General features: G+C 38.9%; 1 protein-coding gene across 2 annotated transcripts in view; it reads right to left on the bottom strand.

Moving 5' to 3' along the window:
- PLCB4 (phospholipase C beta 4) overlaps positions 1 to 22,608 on the bottom strand; it is a 190,301-nt gene that overhangs the window by 5,431 nt on the left and 162,262 nt on the right. For both annotated transcript variants that reach the window (XM_026052876.1, XM_026052877.1), the window contains 6 exons: positions 16,053 to 16,168; positions 11,685 to 11,760; positions 6,260 to 6,435; positions 3,567 to 3,668; positions 1,765 to 1,822; positions 1,274 to 1,360 (listed from right to left, as the gene is read on the bottom strand). In XM_026052876.1, the coding sequence (XP_025908661.1) occupies positions 1,274 to 1,360; positions 1,765 to 1,822; positions 3,567 to 3,668; positions 6,260 to 6,435; positions 11,685 to 11,760; positions 16,053 to 16,168 (615 nt within the window). The remainder of the gene's footprint in view (positions 1 to 1,273; positions 1,361 to 1,764; positions 1,823 to 3,566; positions 3,669 to 6,259; positions 6,436 to 11,684; positions 11,761 to 16,052; positions 16,169 to 22,608) is intronic.

Raw genomic sequence — 22,608 nt, 5'->3', positions numbered from 1 at the left:
CCTCATTTATCTTTTTCAGCCAGCACTGTGTGCAAGGAGTTGACAGTCACAGTGAAGAGATCCTACAGATCCACTGAAGCCTAACTGCCTTCCCTGGGTACCTCCCTCTGCCTTCTGAGCATATGTGGCTACTGCTCAGGAGCAGACTGAGAGACCCATCTGCATTAGACATCACAGACAGTGTCTACAGAAACCATATGGAGCTGCAGGCTAAGAAATTCTGTTTGCCATCCAAAAGGCAGGTGGAGCAGTCAAATGAGAGCCACTGTGAGTCTGGCTCAGCGTCAGCAGCTGCTTGTGATCCTAYATGCTATCCCCCTAAAAGTCAACTAGGCTGCATCTCATGGGGCTGTAGGATTCTCCTCTGACACCAGGGATACTTGATCTGTAAATACTCTTTCATCTCCTTCTGCAGGATGTCTTGAATTCATAGGCTAATGCCTGCCAAAGTGTTCAGGTTCTCAAAATTTAATAAGTGCATAACGTTTGAAGGTGATGGGTGTTAACCACCACCCCTCTCTCTCTCATGTCACTCTACTGATGGCTGTATTCCCCTTGTAGTCTACATTTGTGCAAGTGCAATACTGCAAGTTGGTGTGATTATCACAGCTCTCTGGCTTACCCTTTCAGCAAGGGAACTGCTTACAACATGGACCTGCTCCTACCAGAAATAAGATTAGAACTTTTCTTCTTAAGTAGCTTTTCAATTAAGAACAGAATTCTTATAAACCAGCAGAAAATAATAATGTATTTTAATTAGGAGTGGGTGTTCTAGTACAGATAAAACTCCCTCTGCTACTATATTTCTTCAGAGTTCAGTCCAAACTGAATGTCTCTTGATGTTCAGAAACACTCCATGCACATTCTTCATTACTATTTTCCAATCAGCATTAGAAACACAAGTTAAAAACAATGAAACCAGATTTTCTTGAGGTATTTCCTAGGAGTAATTAAAATAAGATGTGCAAGCCTTTTTTAAGGACTGTTGTGTCTAGCTACCCAATATCAGCATGGTAAAAGAGCTGAAAGGATAGACTCTGACTAGTCAAGCAGTCAAGCTTTCACGTGCTTATTTGAATATAATCTGAATTTTATACCATTATTTTAGTCACTTCACCTCTTCATTTTAACTCCCCAGACACACTAGTACTTGCAAACAAGGTCATTTTCCCAAGTTCAGTAAAATGACTTAAATCTAAAAGCATTCTACTCAGCAGGCTATAATTATTGTTTTTATTAACTGCTTTTACTTTAAGCCTTTTAAATAAAATACCTGCTCATTCTGCTTCTCTAAGACTTCTAAATGCTCAAGCTGAACTTTTTTCAACTGATCCATTTCTTTTGACTGCTTCATTGCCAGCTGTAAAGAAGAGAAAATAATGACAATGAAATGTAACACATTATTAACTATCTAAATACGTCATTGAAATGTATATATATAAAAGCTGGTTTGCCTCCTTCGAACAATATAAGAAAAGGAAGGAGGCCTGTAATTTCACACAGTTTTGATATATAATATAAAATATTAATATCTTTTTATGTATTTTATATAAAAATAGCAAATAAATTAAATGGAACATTACATTTGTCAATTTATAACAGTTTCCTACTATATATATATATTTAGATCTTTTAAACTACAAGCATGTGGAACAAAGCAAGGACAAACTTTTGTTTGTCTGCTAAGGCTGAATTCTCCACACAGAGAAGTGAAAATGAAAATCCCGAAATAGTGCCTAGTGACTTTGACAAGGTTATAGTTACCCTTTTTCTCTCTTCCAGGAACTTTTTTGTGTTGCTGCTGTTCAGTTCTCTGACTCGCCTGAAAAAGCAACAAAAAAGGCAAATAAACATCCCAAAACTTTGACCAGGACAATTTATTTAAAAAAAAAAAAAAAAAAAGTCAACAGTAAAAAGAATCACAAACTCATAGAGTATATTTTGGTTTCTGATTAGTCCTAAGTGGGACTAACAGCAAATTTTACACTCTTCTGGCTTTTACATTTATATGTTTACAAGCAACTTGGACACTATGAAGGCTTTAAAAGACACAAACATTATGGGTGAATTTTTATTTGTCCATTACTCAAAAGCAGTAGACGTAACTTTAAAAAATGTTTAATTCCCTTATGTTGCGCTCCAGATTTATTTTGGTAAATAAAAAATGTTTCATTTCGTAACAGTGGTCATGTAAAAACTCATCTGATGATCATAAGAAAGATTACTCAAACTGTAAGATTTTAAAATTTGTTATTTAAACAAACAAATATATGTATAAAAATAATTAAAGTTTACATAAAAGACATAACTGCCAATTTTCTCTCATTAAGAATTCTGACACAAAAAAACACCCAAAATAGTTCAAAGAGTTGAATCTGCCTAATCACAAAGCCTGAAAAGCAAAATTGCCTTCAGACTGCTTTCAAATACAGGAACAGATTTATCTCAGGGTCACCAGTGAGGGTCTTATATAAACTAAACATGCCCGTTAAGTTACCAGGGCCTTTGACAACTCTCATCTTCCTCACATGCKCGGAGTCGGGAACAGGCAAGAGAGTTAACTCCGTAGCAATATGTTCATGTCTTTGGACCAAAAGAGCCCAGTGCAGAGGAAGGAATGGAAAGAAGAGAGGATAAGCCAAATGGCAAGCCCAAAGGCAAAGGGAAACCCTGAAGGCTCAGGAGACATCGTAGTGTCGATTCTGTTTCTACCTAGTTATTTGGAAACTTAGGATAAATGGAAGAAATTTAAATRGTTAAAATGCAGATCCAATCCTCAAAAAACCTGAGTAATACAGAAAAGTGCCTCTCTAGTCTCTCAAGTCACTCAAGGATAACTTCCTCAAATGTGCAGTGAATGTCCCACTTTTATAGGCACAGGCATGCTTGCTGTTTGTAGGTCTGGGATGTCGGCTAGGTTTCCCATGCCAGTGGTGGTTCAGTTGAGGAGCAGACAATATTAAGCACTTCTCCTGCTTTTTCTCTCTTTCATCACTTTCTCTGTTGATTATCATCACTTTTTAACACCTTTTTTTTTTTTTTTTCCTGTTTTATCTCTTTTTCCTGGTATTAGTAGATGAAGGAAATCCCTCACTGGCACCATCTCCACTGYTTTTAACGGTGCTAAGTGTCTACCTCCTCTAATTCCATCTAGAACCAAACCTTAGATCTTTGTTTTCACTAAAAAGGCAACAGTAAAAGGGTACAAAACCATCAACTGAAGAAGAAAAAGGAATCTCCAAGTAAAACTAATACCCCAATCATTAATTCTTACAGATGTACTTCTGTGTAGCAGTGTGAGCATCAGTTGGTGCCACAGCTGGCAAGCATAACATCAAACCCCCTTTTATTTCCCTGATCAAGGTATTACAATCATTAGAGGGCTAAAAATGAGAAAAGCAACTTCTTCTTTTGGAAAATGTTAATCTAAAATATATTCAGCATAATCACTGAACAGAAATGTAAGAGATTTCCACACACACAAGTGTAGCTTTAGCAAATTTAATCAGTTCATTTATTAATCAGCCTGTGAGATGCAGTCTTGTGAAGGGACAGGTGATACTTACCTCTCTCTCTCMGCTTTGTTTTTGATAGATTTATCCTGGCTTATGGCTTTGCTGTTTTCCATGGATATTTTAGCCTGGTTGGCACGCATTTCCTTGCTTTCCCTATGCAAAAAACAAACAAACAAAAATCATTAACATCTTAAGATTCATTCATTGCTGCTGTTCATTTACTCTTCTACACTGTAGCTTTTATTTATCCTTGAAGTACTAAGGAAGAAGAATAAACAATATGAAGTTTGTCTTCTTTTGGGTAGATTATGTGCCATTTTCATTCAGAAATCTCAGTATGTTCTATAGAATATAATTTGAAAAAACAGTTTTAAGCATTTCAAACCTTGAATAATCAGGCTATAAAATTCTCTTTTCTCTCCAGTATGGGAGATTTGGCTGAATCTGAGCTACTATCAAGCCATTTAGAAAACGCACCTTGCCTTTTAAAACTGCCTAGTAAATTCACAAAACCTGTACTCAGAACATGACCACAGTATGAATAAAAAGATTTGCYAATTGTGGCAAATTGGGTTGACAGCTTTCCTAGTAAGACTTCTACTTTTAGAACTGTAAAGAGCCCTAAGTTTTAGACCATGGTCAGACTTGTTCCTGCTTYCTCCTTCTGACTGAGGGAACCTTGTGCTCTTTTCTGCAAAGCCAGATACCTTCAACCGAAGCATGGAAATTGCCTTCCATGGGCAAAGACTGAATAGCATGTTTGGACTCAGGAGGCAGAAAACCTCTCCAGTGTTTCAACCAGTACAATACCAAAATAGAAAATAGGTAAACAAACAATTCCATGTTTTACAAAGAGACCCTGATTTRCTGCTGGGAGCATCAGCACTGATGTGGACCTTCAGAGACAGCTTATGAAGCATGAGCAGAAGCCTTGCCTTGATCATGGCTTGGTCTTACTCTCTGCCTGCTTCGCAGTCCCATTCTTGTAACTCCTCACCACAAGGGCTCATGTAAATGGGAATTATGGATGGAAAGGAGAAGTGAAAAACTGACTCTGAAGTCCTTGGAGCAGGGTAAACATACAGAAGTTTCCCATCATGAGATAAAGCAGTGCCTGAGTCTCCTTGTCTGGATCCGATCCTAAGTACAGAGCTAAAAAATTATTATACCTATTAACTCCAAATTCAAGCATTCTGTATGCACAGAAGATGAGGGGTATGGAACAGAGCATAGTACTTAATTTAATCGTTATGTATTTAAAAAAATTTTTTTAAATCTCTAAAAAGGTATTGACCGTATAATAGTTTGAGGAAATTTTGTGCCGTTTTCCATTTTTTTTAATTATTAAAGAAATGCAACTTTTTTTTTTCCCCCATCAAGATTTCACAAGGTTTCCCAAACAGGAATTTGAATGCTACAAATGTACTTGTACTACAGCAAAAATGAGATAGAATTCTGAACTTCTAGCTCTTCTAGCAGGAGCACATTTTACGCTAACCACCTCTTCTCCAAATAAAAGCTTTTATTTGCTATATTGAGTTTGAAGCAATTTTCAAGTACACTCTCTGAGACGCATCAGTAGAATATATATATATATATATATATAATATATGCATATATAACTGTGCTAGAAGGTATGAACAAGTTAAGTGCCAGCGTTTTAAGTGATTTAATCTATTTGTAATAGACATACTTTTAGAGTGAAAGGAGTTAGGGGGACTAGTCCTATTCTGCAGCAGACTTTGAATGACTATAAAACTAGCTTAGATATGTCTACGGCTGGATCACGTATTGACATGCACTTGTTTCTCCATCCTGGCAGCTGTACTTGAGCTCTGCATCTCACTGCTGAGGGATCTTTTCTTGGTGTAGTCATTTCTCATTTTTTGATGAGATGAGAGACAATTTTCACAGAAGAAATGAGAAACTCTATCTACCTTCCAAAATCATCAAGAAGCATTTGCAGGAATCACTGTTTTTAAAGGAGCATTTCTCAAAGTGTGGGTCAAACTTCCTATACCAGTTTGCTGCCAAACTGCCTGACATGGGATTTCACATTGACTCCCTGCTGCCCTGCAGCAAATTTAGCAGATTTAACTGCTGATTTTCTCACTGTGCAAYACCAACTGCCACTCTGAGTTCTGTACAAACATGCCTTTTAAAGGAATACTTAATATTAAGCATGTCTRCCTATCCTGGCAGTTCATGTTTATGCTTAAATGACATTAAAATGCACTAACATGTTATTTTATGTCATCAGGAATATTTAGATCGCTCTCTTTAAATTACTGTTTGTATTTAGCAACTGCTGCTTTTCTTTACCATTCAGGTTATTTAATCTGGAACACATCACAGTTGCAGGTAACACTCTTATGCCCCCAATTTCGGGGAGGCTGCAAGTCTAGGTCAGTAAGGGCAACGCAGTTGGCAGGAGTTGAACAGCCCCAGATTTCAATAACAAGGTTTTGGTTGTGATTAGTGKCTACTGCCTTCTGTTTCCTTTTTTTTACAAGTCCAAACCAGATACTGTAATTCCCTTTTGCTCCACATGGAGGGAATCTACTGCCTCTGCAGCAAATAACATGAAAATTTCAGATTACTGATCTTCCTGCTGCCCCTGTGGCCTCTGCTCCGAGCTGCATGCAGCTTTGTATCTTTCCCAGTGCAGGAGCTAAAAAGACAAGGAAACCCCGGTACGTTATACAGATATAAACCAAACCATCATTGCTAGTATCACCGCTCACCTGTCGTGGGAAAACTTTAGCTGCTGGGTTTGTTGTTCATGTGCGTTAATCAGTAGTTTTCTCAGTAGTTCACACTGTTGGTTCAAGTGCAAGTCCCGGATCTCTTGCTCTTCGGCGCTGTGCGTGTTGATCATCTCGGACCACTCTTTCGTGTGCTGCGCCACGATCTCTTTGACCTGCAGGGAAGTAACAGCACTTTCACCAGGAGTTCTCGGGTTGGCTGCAAGATCAACTATGCCAAAGACAATGCCAAGGCAATCATAAGAAAAAGAAAGTTATACACAATGCGGATAAAGTGTGAWGATGAAGATACACAAATGAAATTGCTTCACAGAGTAAGAAAGGCACTAAGGACACCCTACAGTGCATTATAAAAACAGATACAAACCAACTCCCCTACAATTATTATCTACAATAACAAGAATAAATTAACTACATATATGCTCCYGACTGTACTAACACGTCTCTGAGTTAAAACTGTCTCCGAGTTCATCATGTAATGGTTTCATGCTCTTGGTTGCCAGAGAAAAAAAAATCTTTGCTTTGTTTTTTTTCCCCGAAATATAGAAACTAGCAATGGAAACAAATCTACTGAGTGGAATTTCTCTGTGGAGATAGTTTTACAGACACAGTCAGTTTACAGAGAAATCCAGTATCTAATGCAAGCTGAATCTGAAGATAGGCCACATATCTTTGTTTTATATTCATTAAGGCAGCAGGGGATCTGACAAGTATTCTTCTCTTGCTTATCTCCCAGGACTCACAAGAATAATGAGATTAAATTTTTGGAAAGTTCCCAAGCGACAATGCAAAGAAATCTAAATTACTTGAGTTATTATTATAATAATATATTGTACTTAATGATTTAGAAAAGAAGCTAATAGAAAGAAATATTTTATTATCCTTTAATAATTATCTTTGGGCATTTTGACAAGCTACCCCGCTTTCCCATAAACGGTATACAAAACACGTCTCTCTCAAAAAAAAAACTATTTTCAGGTAGTGGTTTCAAGTGCTACTATGGTAACTAATAGCATTTGGGCCATCTTCTGTGAAAGCCAAACCTAAACGCTGCAAATCGAAATTGCCACCACACTGCTCAGAAAGGGAGTGTTTGAGTCGCGGGCCCACAGGCGCCCTGCAGGACGCGGAGCTCCGCGCGCCGTCGGGCRCGCTCTGCTCAGCACCCTCGGCATGGCCAAAGGAGGGTTGGAGAAGCAACAGCCCCAAGGTGCCCTGGAGAGGCTCCTCTGCAGGTTCCCCTCTGCAGAGGGCATGTTGTGTAACACAGCTGGATTCCTGATGGGGAGATAAAAGGTGCAGCTTGCTCACTGAGCAGGGTGTCTGTTGCTGCCTGAAAGCTGGACTTGCATTTAATTATGTCTAAATAAATGGCCCGTATCTAAATGGCTACAGTGTGTGGCAGAAGCAGTGGTGGGGAGCCACCAAGGATCTCCGTGGCTGTCATTTTGAGGTGGGAGCTTGGTGAGACTAGTATAGCCCTTACTCATGAATGTCCTGAATTGTGAGGGTACCTCCAATAAAATGAGTCTTGCTGCATTTTCTGTATGAGGGCAAGTGCTCTGCCAAGCCTAGGTGCACGCATAGAAAGTCAGGAACACTTTAGAGCACTAAGCATGTGGAACAGCTAGTGGGAGTACTGTCTTTATCATGTACAATAGGAACATTTATCATTGTTCCAATAGGAAAATGCAGGCAGTTTYCAAGAAGGATTTATCACACGTAAGCACTGGATGCTGTCTGGAGATGCGTCTCTAATGCCTCCAGCACCTCAGGTCAGTTGGGCTGCTCGTATCTCCTCTCAATGCTGACTTCAGTGGGTTTGACAGCCCCCAAGGAGCCTAGAGCAGACTTCYGCAGAGCTACAATTAAGCCATTGCTGATGTCTTGGGAAGACTTCCATACATCCTTACACAGGAACCAACACACATTTCCTTACGTGTAYTTGTGACTCAAATTTGTCAAATTTGTGACTCAAATGTGTCTTCCTGCAGAGTGCTCTGACCAGCCTCTGTGTTCCTTCAAACTCCGAAAACCTGTGAGAGGAACAGAGCAGGCTGTGGTTTCTCCTCCACTGCTTGTGCTTGTGTCATTCTTCCGTACAGTCTGTCACTCAGAGTAGGGTGGCTGACTTTAGACTGATTTCAAATGTTAGAAAGTGTAGGGAATATCAACTTTAGAGACTTGATCCTTATTTGCAGTGGGACCACTTTACACTGCCATAAGCAGAGGGGCATTCCAGTAAATAAATCCCAGACTTTGCTTTCAATGGAAGTCTCTTTACACTGTTGATGAAAGGCTCAACAACCTTAGTGCAGGTGAAAACCTTGCCTTGCTCTCCTATTTAGGAAATGGTGAAACAAGTTAATGTGTAAACAGTGGAAGCCATAGTGAAAGCAATATGACTTAGTTGCAAAGAGCTTCTACAAAACGCATATAAATAGAAGWGAAGAATCAAGGGCATTTTGGAAAAGAATAATGAAATCAATGCTTTTCAATTGTTGACATATACACTACAGAAGAATACAAAGGSAGAAATCCTATACCTCACATACATTGATAGAAAAGACACCTGTAAACAGACTTAAGCATGGTGGTTCTTTAAGTATTTGATTTCTGAAGATAGAAAAATCATAAAAAATGTGTATACTCATAGGTAGATACACTGCTATGTGCTCGTAATTCCCAAATCACTATGCAGTGCAAGAAGCAGGCATAGGTCTTTCTAAAACAAGTTTTCTCTGAGAGTGGGAGAGAAAAGGATGTTTCCTTCTCTTAAATACCCAATAAGCATCAAATTTAAAGCAGAGCAAGTAATACCCTGGATGAGAAGGATATAAAGTATTTTCCAAAAAACAGCTACAAGATTTGAAATGCCCAATCTGACTCAGATTCAGATGACCTTAAGACCTCAAGACCATTAAAAAATTTGAAATCCATTCTTGCTGCAGCTCTGTGATACACTTCAAAGWTCAGAAGTAGTAAACTGAATGTACACCCTTTCAATTTATTAGCATCATAGTTAAGGTGACTACTTCAGTTGCATGGGGCTGTGCTCTTGGCTTACTTTCCACTGTTAAGGTAGCATTTTTTTTTAAGCCAGAAGAGTCAGAAAAATAAGCACTAGCTGAGGCTGTCTTTCATATTTTACCGACTATGTTTGCAGCCTGTCCTTTCATCTGCTCCAGTGGGTCTAAGAGACTAATTAAAAACTTCCACTTGTGCAGCATATATGCAATATGTTTGTTTAGTCACTGCATTCTTTGAARTAATCTTTCCTCTTTTCATTCTGTTCTTGCTTGGTGCTGGGACATCTAATGAAGGAGAATAATTTGTGCCTCTTAGCTTAACTGTGCATGATGTACATATGGGGACAATGAAATTTATCTTAGATATTTTATGTCAAGCTTGGGGTGGAAGACTCTTCATGAGAAGAAGACTTTAGTAGGTGAAAAGGTGTGTTCAGAGCTAGAAGTATATGTGCATGTTGAGACATAGAGCTGCACTGAAGGTCATGCGCTGTAATTAAAAGTGAATTATGGTACCACCTGATATTAAAATCAGTGGACCAAATACTGAGAAATGCTGATCAACTGTTAATTAATCAAACTCCTTCTAACTCAGTGYGATGCATTCAGCATCTTAGAATTTCATCTGATTTAATTGCACCTCCCTTCACCTAGSATAGAAGTTAATTTCCCTACGGTCTGGAGCACTGGTTTTCAACCTGTTGCCTGCAGRCCTCTAAATGACCTTTGGGACTAAGTCAAGAGGTCCCCACACAGCAGCTGAACAAAAGAAATCTGTGAGAATAYTAAAATCAGTATGTAATGTGGACAATTTTGATGGAACCTCGGAGAACRCGAAATTGAAAATCACTGACCTAGAGAAAACCACAGAGGCAGATGACTAGCAAAGAAGTATCCAGCGCACAGAGGCTTGGAATTTCAAAAGATTTTAAGCTTCAGTTTTCATTGAAAATGTCATCCTAAAGTCTGACGTGGGAGTGGACAAAAATGAATCTTTTTTTTTTTTTTTTTCCAGGCAGATTATGTTTTAAGGAAAATAGTTTGAAAGAGGGAATTTAAGAAGAACATAGCTCAGAAACTGCATACATTTGTGGAGAGGGAAAACATGAGTCACATTTATTGGATTTGGAAGATTAATGAACACTTGCATGTTCTTTGTGTATAAATCACATATCTTAACTCTGGACTGTCAATGACGCAGGTGAGAAGCTGAGATCACAGTGAACAATTTTCTACACAATATAATTTAAAATGAGTTTTGGAGCTTATGTCTGAAGGATAGCCACCAGTGCTCCTAAAGTTTATTTTTACCAGGAAATTAATTGATTTTTTTTTAAAAGTTGACCGAAAATTTGTTTTTATTTAAGAAAACAGTTCAGGGCTTTTCATAGGAGGAGACATAAACAAAAGGTTTTATTCCCAACAATTTTCATAACTCTTTGGCTTAGCAAGCAGCAACAAGACAAAAACCTTGCCTAGCAAACTGTATATCTCCACATGTAATAATAAGAGTAAAGAGTAAAATAAGGAGACAAATTAATGAAAATTAGCTTCTTCTAGGCTCACAGAGGKGGCTGCTCAGTCCTCTGTCGCTTGTACTTCTGACTCCTTTCATTGGTTCTTCCATAAGACCTTCAGTCGCCTGTGCTCATCTCTCCACAGATCATTTTGTGCCTGTATGTCTTCTACTGTACCTGCCACACTCTAGTCTGGATATCTTTCAGGAATTTAAGGCATGTCTTTGGTGGTAGGTAAATCTACCAAAGAATATAGCAAGTAGGCAAGCACAGATCTGAGAGCAACTCGGTGRGATCCCTGAATCACAGCTTGAGAAAAACTTGTTTAAAACAAATGGAGGTTGGGTCTCAGGTTACTATTTTCTCCAACTCCTCAGAGAAAACAAAGCACCTAAGCCTTGAAGAAAAAGGCGTTAGAAGAAGGGGGGCACTTGTTCAAGAGCAATTTGGACTCCTCCTTCTCTAAGAGAGCCTGGCAAGCATTGAGAATGGTGACAATGATGGAAAATGAAACAGAAATTTCTTTGCATACATATTTTAGGAGTGTAATTAGTATCTCAATTTCATGTAGCATATTTTTGCCTCTTTGTCTTAGCTAAACTGATATAAACGACCAGTTTTGCTTCATGAGGCATGAATATGACAACTCTTTCAATAATTGTTAAAAAGGAAGGAAATTGATGTTGCTTTTCAAATATTTTTTGAAGAAACACTTTTAGATACCCGATTACTCCCATTCTTTTCCACATGTTATTATCGCTAAAATTCATTCATGTGCATCCAAGAAAATTAACTACCAATTGGGTCTCAAAATCTCTTTCRGTTGTTGCATGTGTTAAAATTGGCTTGTTTGCTTACCTTAGATTTGTGATCTGATGTTAGTGTCTGAATTTTAATTTCAGTTTCTTTCTTCAATTCAAGACAATTACTGCCTCTAAAAAAAGCAAAATTGCAAATATGTGCCACAAGTTAAACATCTTCCCATCCAGTCAGCTCTTACTAATTGAAATGTTAATCAAAGTTGAAGTGCTGCACCCTTTTGGAATGAAATTATTTCTTCTAGCAATTTATTCACAACTTACAAAATATTGTTGGATTAATGATCACTCAATTCAAACACCATACAATTAATTCTAGATTAGCCCTGCAATTATTCTGTTGCTGAGAATATGTCAGCATCTCCATTTATGGTACTGGGTCCCTCCTTTCAGGCTTAAAACACCTTGCCAAGAGAAATCAGCTTCCGCCTGAAAACTTACAGGCATATTCACGCTATGCTATGATTTTATTTCTGTTTTAAAAGTCGTATTTTGCTATTTTGCTATAAAAATTATAAAATTTGAGGCACAAGAAGAGTAGTCACTTGATAGCTMCTTCCCAGGGGAGGTTAGGTGTGCTGGATATGGACGTTTATCACAAACATAAATGCCCCTTTGTGGAAGGGCAAAACCAAAGGGGCTGTAGAGAAGGGTACTTATTACCCTCGCAGACAACTCCAAAGCCATGTGGTGTTTCATCCGCCTCGGATGGCAGCAAATCCCCAAGACAGCCCTTCCTCCTGCAAGCGGCTGAACACGGCGTGGCCTTGTGCCTGGCTATGTTAACGGGGTTAAATGCAAGGGACAAGGACTTCAGCGCGGACAAAGGCCACATTCCCAAGTAATAAGCTGGTAAAAGGGCTGTGGGAGCGTTTACGCTGCAGCTCCCCTGCCGCGCCTGGGGGACAGGAGATGGATGGCTTCCACCCTTCCCCAACAGAATTTCCTTTGCTAAACCCAATTACTGGGGCTGTGCGCGGGGTGGGACGGATGCACAGCAAAACAATTCCTTTGCAGCAGCAAGAGGAATTCCAATTACTGCCTCACTGAAGTCAATAAATCTCACAGATGGGGCTGACAAGCACTATCTTTCAGCCATCTTCTCATTCCCTTTCTTGCAGTGAAGGATTTTTAGAACAAAATACAAGTTATACAGGGGAAGAAGGTTTAGGCTTTTGGTTTGGAAACAATACAATATATTTAGTGGAGTCTCTTTTACCAATGCAGTAATAATTCAGATACCAGATCAGTTCAAACGTCAAGTTGTCCACTGATGTAAATTGGTGTAACTCTACTGAGTGAAGCTACACTCATTTCATCACCCCTCACGCTGGCCCTAATAAGAACATTATTGCTTGACTGCAGTAACATTAATCCATGTTAGCTCTAGAAAAGAAGATTTATGAAACTATAACATGTTGTTTAAATCCTATTTTAATATCAAAGTACTGCTAAAACTTAGAGAAATTAGCAGAAAGCTTTATCATCAAATATTTCCAGGAAAGTCCTTGCTGAAAATAGTAGTGTGATATGCCTCGTGTTCCCATGGGCCTCCATGAGGATTAATGATTCATTTTCTGGTCATAGCAAGAAAATTTCTGTAGAAATTTTTAATACTCTTTTGACACTTTGGAAGTAAYGTAAAGCCATAGAGACAGGCTCTGACCACAGTTACATCTGCCTGAAAAAACAGTTGCAAAGAACCTGTCTGTTTTGCATCCATGTACCTGAGATCAGAGCCTGGCTATGATTTATATGACACATTTTACTTAGATATATTTTACTCCAGACTGCTCTAATTAAAAATCCTACCAATCTTTCCCAAATCCCAGGGATCAGAACAACAAGTTGATCCCTTCTTTGGCAATGCAGCTTTTCTTTTGTCCAAAGGAAACTCCAAGACAAGCTTCCCCAACAAGAATTGCCCATGACTGCACTGCCATAGTTCTCTCCAGTTTAAACTGTCAAGATGCAGCTGAGAATAAAAGCCTATGAACAGTCCAACCCATGCCACATATCCACACATACATAGAGAGACTGTAATTCCTGCACTGCCCTGATCAGTCTGAGGTGCCTCTGTGGTCCCCTCAGCCCCATTTGAGGGTGGGAGCACGAGCGTGCCCGTAGGCCTCTCTCTGATTTATGGGCATGTGCAGCATTTGTTGTGTTCTACAGAAACAGCGTAGGGAGCAAAATCCTGCCCATCTGGCAGYGAATTAGCGTGTGATTAAAAATGTTGCTTCGTGGAACATTACGCAGGCGACATTTGTCACACCATGTGGCAGCAACGTGCCACAGCGCGCTGCTCGCCACAGTCAGGAAAGGGACTCCCTTATACGCCTGTCAGAAAGGCCTTTTTGAGGAGGGAACTGACAGATCCAATACAAATGTCTTAAAAGACATATTTTACATTCGCTTTTACAGCTTTTATTGCTTGCAAAGGCTCCAAAAGGAAATGGACCTTTTTCTATATTCACTGAACCCCCTGCATCCCTCATTTAGTAGTTCTTTTCTGTTCAGGAGAGTGCTTAAGTCTCAGCCAACATGTTCACGTTTACCCATGTCCTTAAATACCCTGCACCACACATGGGAAGTGCCTATGCGCTTTGCTGAGCGGTGTCWGGGAAGCACACACAGCGAACTCTGAAAGAAATCTTTAAAATATTTTGGTAAGTAATTAAGAAATGTTGATACAGAAAGGCTGCGGTGATTGCCTAATTGGTTAATTAGACACCAACAGTTATCTTTGCTCATCAGATGATTGACTGAAGTGGAGTCCATGGAAAATGCGGAATAAGGCTGAGAAACAAGTCGATGGCTGCATATTGTATCCTCCTCTAGATCAGCAATTTGAAATTTCTTTTTATTTTTCTTTCTGGTAATTTGAAATTTTCATAAAGTCTTTGGAGTTCATGTGAAAAACATTAAAAAAAAAGGAAGATATTATTACAAGCAGCAAACAAAGTGAAACTGGCAATCAGATCAAACATCTTGATACCTGTTCCACTCTGCCATTAATCTGGAGAGCACTGGTACTAAAAGCTGCCTACTTTTTGCCACAGAGGGCAAGCAGATGCACCAGCCTCTTCCCAGGAATATTGATTCATGACTCTTCTGATAAGAGACTTGTAAGGAGCAGAGCACTGGGAAGCTTGCTCCCCTCAAGATAATTTTGGTACACTATCCAGGGCTCAGTTTGCTGCCACTATAGCAAATATTCTGACTTTAATCATAAATCCAGCTCCCCATTGCTGTATCAATAACTCAGTGCTATATTCAATGGAAACTGAACCCAAGCCAAGTTAAATTAATTTGTCCTATAGTTGATCCCTCTCTGTTTGGAAAACTAGTAATTTTTTGGAGGAAAGTATTTGSATTAGAAGTAATTGGGTGTTTGTGGTTCTCCTTTCTTGAGAGAAACAAACCAACACRAAACAGTTTTTGAAGAGCTGATGTGACCTTTCATAATTTAATAGGGAAAACTCTTCTTACTTTGCTTACTTCGGACAGCTCAAGTTTCCAACACATACAACCAATTATTAAAAAACACTCATTCCAAATCATTTATAAAGTAAATAATGTATTTATGAAATAACCCAATATCCAAAAGGCATCTATTTTGAGTTTTCAGTGAGGGGGTTGCCAGATGCTAGCAATATGCAATTAAGGCTAACAACGAAAACTAAATAAAGCAAATCCTGCCTTAGGTCACAGGCTATATTCTGTAAACTGCTCTCTCAAGGAAATGCCAAAGGGTGAAGAGAAGAAACTGCTGCCAGATTAAAGGTGAGCAACAAGGCAACAGCAGATCATGCTACATAAAGCTAAATGGGACTGCAAGGGGGACACATTATTAAAGTCATCGGTATGTTCCAGGAACATTTCTGGGATGATTAAGACAGACAGCGGGATAATGGCCCAGGTCTTCAGCTCACACAAACCAAAGTGTATTGTGCAGGGAAAGGAGTAATCGTAATAATTTATTCCAGCTGAGGATCTGAAGATGCTTTTGCTTTATAAAGAAACTTCACATTGACAACATGGAAGAGCTCTGTTATTCTACAACATTCATGATATAGAAGCTGTATTTTTCCCAAGAGCAAATTATTGCTCCCTTCTGGCCATGAGAGCTATGGACTTGCATCTGCTCTCATCAAGCACAACAGTAACATTGAGGCAATCCCTTTGCTTCTGTGTTTCACACATTGAGACAGTAGAAGACTGGAGGAGTACAATATTAATGGCCAATTGCTAGAGCATTCAAGCAGCTCCAACTCAGTTTGATASAGGATGCTGGTTCAAGTTGCAGTTAAGTTTCAGCTGAATGACCTTTCTATGAAGGTTTTATTCCAGACCATAAAAACATAAAATCTATTTTAAGTCTAAAAAAAAAAATTGAATATCTTACCCCTTCTTCTTGATTGCCTTCTCTAACATTTTCTCGTAAGATACCTTTTCTTTATCATATTGTGCCACTACTTTGTCAATTTGTGTGCAGTGCAACTTCTGCATAGCGCTGTGCTCCTGGAAAACAGTAGGACCTTACAATTAGGTTGCTGGATTTTTAGTTTAGTTTTCTTACAGTATAAAAATATTGGTGTATGAACAGAAAATTTTGACAATGGAATTTAATCTCATTTAGCTGGTTCCAGCTTTCCACCATAATCACTAAAAGCATTCTCCTTAGTTCAGATTCTCACAAAAACTTTTGGTTGGTTATGTGGTGACCTTAAAACAAAAAATGATGGAAAAAGATACCAACTGTACTATCTACTCAACCTTCGTTTTGAATAAATCTCCATTTAAGTGCACAGTTAAAAAAAAAATCATATTACAAGTTCAGATCATACCACATAAAGTTTCTGAACCCAGAAGGGAAAAAAATTCATCCCAACCTCCTTCCTCTACATATCTCAACAAATACAATGCCAGCCTTTTGGTCATTGCAAATCTAGTAGCTTCAGGTCAGTAAAAAAGCTAAAAGTCAATAAAATCATTACAAACTGATAGTCTGAAGAACTGGCCCATGACCTCTGATAATGGTTGGAATCTTTTCACAAGAAATTCCATCATGTTGCAGAGCACCTGCCTTTGCAAGACCTTCACAATATGACCCACGACTCCTGCAAATAACCATTGGCCTTTTTCTTCTTGGCAATCCAACAGGTGCTGACATACTGGGTATAAAGCCCTACCTGTGAAGTATTCCACGTCAGTGCAAGCCTGCTGTAATTAGTACAGTTATACACTTCACATGGGTGAAGTGACAGAAGAGACTACCTGTGGAAAGGGAGGAAAGAACTCTCCTCATGGGGAAAAGAAGAAAAAGAAGAGAAGAGAAAGAAGAAGAAGAGAAAGAAAAGAAGAATGTGCAAGTTGGCTCTAACCAACCCATTGCTCCTTCCTATGACAGGACTCCTTGAGAATAACACTTCCCACTTAGTGCTTCCATGTAGACTCCACTATTGAACTTGACTTTGTATTCACTTTGTAAGGAAAGCTACTTATAACAATGCAAACATTTAACTACCACTGAGAAGACTATAAAGTGAATTTACATTATAACAGAAAAAAAAGAATTAATAAACAATCACCATTATATTAACATGTTATTTCACATCATATTATCTAATTGTGACAAAAGCCTCATATTAATTAATATGGCTTCTAACCAGGACTTTATTTTGTTTTACAGATCATTTTGAATCTGCGCTACACTTTCTATTCTAGTGCTCTTCTGCTATTATTTTCTATACATCTGTGTTTGCCTTATCACTGTTTCTTCCTCTAAAAATAGTAATTAAAGACTTYTACCTTCACTTTTACCAAAGCAGTAAAACAAATGTTGCAATGCCTTTAAAAGCCAGCATTAGGATGTACCCTAGTGTTTCAACATCTGCTAAGTCATCCTCCAGGGAGGACCACAGCTTCTCAATTTGGTATTTTGAAGCACAAACTGAGCTTTCTTTTCTGCAGAGCATTTAAAGGGAAACAAAAAGGCTCCATCAACATCAGAAACATCAGCTTCACCAGGGCAAAACTACCTTGACTAACCAGGTAGGTGAAAATCCAGGCAGTGAAAAGAACTACATAAGTTTGATGGCTCCAGGCAGCCACAAATGAGCTGGCTGTGAGAATCTAATTGCTCACACTACCTGCTTGCCCCTAGATGAACAGAACAACACAGTTATTGCAAAGTCTGAGCCATCTGCATGCCCGTGTGGCACTTCTGGATAATCTGAGAGCAAAAATCACTTAAAACCTGCTTTTACCTCAGCATAACAATGACTTAAGACCATCCCTTGATCACAAGCCTGTTGTAACCTTCTGCAGAGACTCGTACTGCTACTGCCCACAGACAACCCTTCATCTTATAAGTGAAACATAGATACTGTGGTCCCTCACTCCATCCCTGGTCTGCCTCTCCATCTCRTTCATTCAAGACTTACTTGTTTGAGCACTTGCATGCTCAAATGTATGAGCACTTGGGCTCTGGAAGGACAAAAAGAATGATATATGACTCAAGTCACAGCAAGACTCTTCAGCAGAAAACCACATATAGTTCAATTAAAAGGAAGAAAAAAATCCCCTAATTCATTATTATATTATTGAATATGTAATAATAAATATTATTGTTATATATTATTAAGGAGAAGAGGAAATAAGCTCTTCTGATACAAATTGTAACTCCAGTTTGAATTACCTAAAATATCAAAAACACTCCTGTGCACAACTACAATCTGAAGGCTGGAGAATCCTCTTTACAGATTATCAAGATGAGAAAAGAAAGAAAAAAAATCCTATCCATTCTGAATAAGCAATCCTTTTTGCAGAAATTAATTCATCTAGAGCCTCAGAATGTTCTGTGCTATGGTTTTTACCRTGAGAAAGGGAGATTTTTTTTTTCAGTTATTGTTTTTATTAGGCATGAATTCAAACAGCCTGCACATTCAGTATCAATGTAAATGTACAGGATACATATCTAGGATTCCTATTCTTGACTGGTATTTATGCAGTTATAGCTAGTGACTCTGTCCATCTTAAATTGCTTAAGGGAACACTTGAGAATATCACCTTCTTGTCTGAAACTGCTAGAGCTGTGCACCACAAAATCTGCTAGGGAATATATATCAAGATAATCCCTCATTATCCTGCTGCCTCTTCTGCCTAATCCAAAAGACACAAAAACGATGCAACATCCTTGCAACAGATTAAAATTCAGTAGTAGTCCTCAGAGGCAGGCTGCTAAGATATGAATTCACTGGCAAAGATTCTTATATAAAAGTGTACAACCTGTAGTCCATACACCTGTGACGCCCCTCCGAACTGATTTTACTCAAACTACACTCAAGATCTAACCTGATAAAAAACAAACAAACAAACAAACAAAACCCAGCAGATATCATTCAGAGACATCAGCCTATGTGCAGTTCCAGGGCGTCACTCTTTGCAGGAGACAAACATTTCTTTGAGGACTGCAATCCGAAAATGCTTCACAGCATAAATATTGTTAAGAATGCACTGTCTAAAGATAAGCAYCTTTGCAATATGCAGAAGTGGTTGGACATATCATTTTAAAATGACCAAAAGTACGGGTTACCACACCTAAGACTCAAAATGAAGTTGTTCCTAATGCTAATTTTTTATTTTTATGTATCTAGTGATAAACAAACACATTTGCCATGGTTGCGAAGTAGCAAATAAAGCAAAAAAAAAAAAAAAAAGTCAAGTAAAATGAATACTGTAGCATTATAAGGCTGACAATACTGCAGCATATAAGGCTGACAGCTTGCAACATAACTACCACTATAAAAGTACTCATTCTTGTTCAATGGCAAAAAAAAAAAAAAAAATCATTTTAGAAGTGATATAATTCAACCTACCACAAAACAAAAGACCTTCAAAAATGTCTATCACTCCCACAACAATGTACACAAGTTTTAGCAGGAGTTCCTAAGCCCAACAGATTCCTGTGGGACCTCAGTAACCCCAAGCAATGAGATAATGCTGCCAATTATTTCTCTAGAGACAAAGTTTTTTCTACACTCCCTTTGTGAAATTGAGGTTTGCTGAGAAAACTCACCTCTCTTCTTGAATCGCAACCTAAGCATTTTTCCTGTCCTGTCTCATCCCTTTGGATCAGTTTTGTTCATCATCCAACAGATGAGAACAAACATTCACTAGCAATTGATGGCAAAGATTTACACAGAATCTTTGAAAGATTTTTTTCCTCTAAAAATATTGTATTTTTCATGGTGTAACGAAAGATGTCTGTGTTAACTTCCCATTCCTTAGCCTTTTCCCCTCATTCTTTGCAGTAGTGACGAACTTATATTTGTTTCCTCTGGTGACCTGTCTCACTCTTTGTCATGCCCTGTTAGGTTTGACGCTGGTTATCCAGGCAGTGAATGTGCCGAGGTTGTGACCAGACTTTGTGAATTCCAAAATTATGTTGTTTTCAGTAAGGCTGCTTATCAGACATAAAGGAATTGTCAAATCTTATCAGTCACAAAATAGTATCTAGCAATGATGAGGCTAAGAGCAGTGCTCTCTGCCAATGTAACGATCCATCCCTTATACTACTTAGACTAGATGTCTTACTTTTCCTGGGTGAAACTGTAAAAACGAACAGTCAAGATTGTCCTTTCTGTTGCCCAGATGTTCTGTATAAAAAATAACTGGCTAAGGCTCTTCAGAGAATAAGAAACCTTGTGTGTTTGTGTGTGTGTGTGTGTGCGCGTGGGCATGAGGATCTCTCTTTGATTTTTTTTCCTTCTATTCAGTGCCCCTTTGACACTAGCAATATGGTGCAATTTATTCTCCCAACATTCTTCTAAATTAATTACTACTCTGTTTATCTACATGGCATAACTTCTTTCAACTGTAATACCCTTTACAGGCACACACACACAGAGCTGCACAAACACGGCATGCAATGTATTCACTCTACACTGATTTTGTTATTGAGGTATTTGAAAAGAATGTTAAGAAATACCGAAGTCAGCGATCATTCACTTAAAATTTGAGAAATTTGAGAAATATTGTTATTGAAGCATTTCTGAGGACTGTGAAATGTAAAACAAATATAAGATGTGACGTGCAGGGGGTAACTGATTAATATTGGTTATTATTTAATCTGGAAATGCAGTGTCCATAACAGCCGCACACCTTAGTGAAACAGAGGCCGACAAYATCACGTGCCTTCCTGCTACACAGCAACTAACCTCTGCACCTGAGCGTTTCAGTGGAGCTGCTAACACTGCCCTGCTCTCAGGGGATGCAGTCAGTAATGGGAACCTTCTGCTGCTGCTTTCCCCAGCTTGCTCTGCACAGGGTTAATCAAATCTGCTCCTACACTGGGTATATCAGAGCTCCTTCCTCCCTGASCTGTTCTCTCTTCCACCTTTGCACGCCTACCCCTGCTTGTCAGCCTGTCTTTAGCCACTKCTTTAAACCCCTGGCTTTCTGGTATCTGAGTGTTTTTATAATTTATATTGTCAACCTTCAATCTTCTTCCTCTTTCACCRCTTGAACCCAGGGATCTCACAAAATCAGCCGGCACTGTGTCTGGTCCAGGTGCTCCCCAGGCTGCCAGTGTCTGCTGGTTTATAGCAGTGGGCAATTCTTCAAAAGCTTCCAGTACAGGAAAGATGTTAGACAGTGGCACAGCTATGACACTCAGGACTGGGCGCAACAGTGCTCTCAGCTTCTCCCTAAATCTTTTTCAAACCTAGCCCAAGTTCCACACTTTGATAATATTTATGTATTCTGCAGTAACATCTTTCAGGGGAAGGAGCTTAGGCAGGAATGACGAGGTAACTCTTGGCCACAACGTAGGTGACCCATTCCACACAGAGATGACAGCTATACTGATAGATACCAGGCTTTGCCTGTCAGAACTGGGCTTCATTTCTAATTCTTTTAAAGCCAATAATTCACTCTATGTATACACAGGCGTTCTGAAGCTGATCAAAGATGACTGACTGCATAGCCCTCCTGCTCCCTTCTAGAGGACAAAATTCAATACAAGAAGTGATCAGTATATTCAGTACTTTCCTAAGATCATCTGTAAACAGCACCATACTTTYCAGATTCTCCTCTTCAAATCTAGAAAGTCATCCTTACTGGAGACTACAGCAAGGCATGCTCTAGACAAGCACTCTCCCTGTTAGTACAGACTTGCACTCAGTTTGTACTTTAAGACAGCAGAACACAGGCTGGCTCAGAGCTAAAATAGCTGTGCTCGAGCTAATGCAGGAAGCTCTTAAGAGTGCCCAGCATCTTTAGTCTGTCTGGTAATTTCCCCTCCAGATTAGAGGAAATAAGTGCAAGTCTGAATAGATGGATCATTTTTTAACATTAGCAAGAGCACAGTCTTGACTGAGAAATCCTTACACTGCCAGGTGACAAATGTTATCAAAACTACTCATCACTGAATGTGGCTTTTCCCAACCATGGGAGCATTTTCACTTGTGAAAAGTTGTTACRGCTGACTGGGGGATACTGTCCAGAGAGAGAGAGAGAAAAAAAAGTCTTTATGAATGAGAAGTCTCCTAAAACATCAATCYCATAAAGTTCTAGAAGCTGCTCAAGACACAATTCAGTGAACAACCCATACATGTAAGCTATTTACAGCTGCCCATCAATATAGGCATAAAAGGGAGAAATCGCTGATTTCCCTCCTGCATAGAGTCAGTAAGGAGTCTAAAATTCAGCTACCTAATTTTCTTACACTACTTTGAATATGAAGAGCTCCATGGATGATCTGCTGACTATAGCAAGTAATTTCTTCATACCTCATTGCATAGACATACAGTCCCAAACCAAACAAGAGCGATGCAAATAAACACAAAGACTGAAGTGAAAAAGACACAGGCAACTATATCAGGTCAAATCTGCAATGAAAATGACCTCCCTCTGACAGGAAATTCTAGTGTATCGAAGAAACAACAAAATAACCCCCC

The sequence above is a fragment of the Nothoprocta perdicaria genome, unplaced genomic scaffold (assembly GCF_003342845.1).
Source record: "Nothoprocta perdicaria isolate Ctin4 unplaced genomic scaffold, notPer1 scaffold_93, whole genome shotgun sequence".
Taxonomy (NCBI): Eukaryota; Metazoa; Chordata; class Aves; order Tinamiformes; family Tinamidae; genus Nothoprocta; species Nothoprocta perdicaria.
This window is presented reverse-complemented; position numbering and strand designations above follow the sequence as displayed.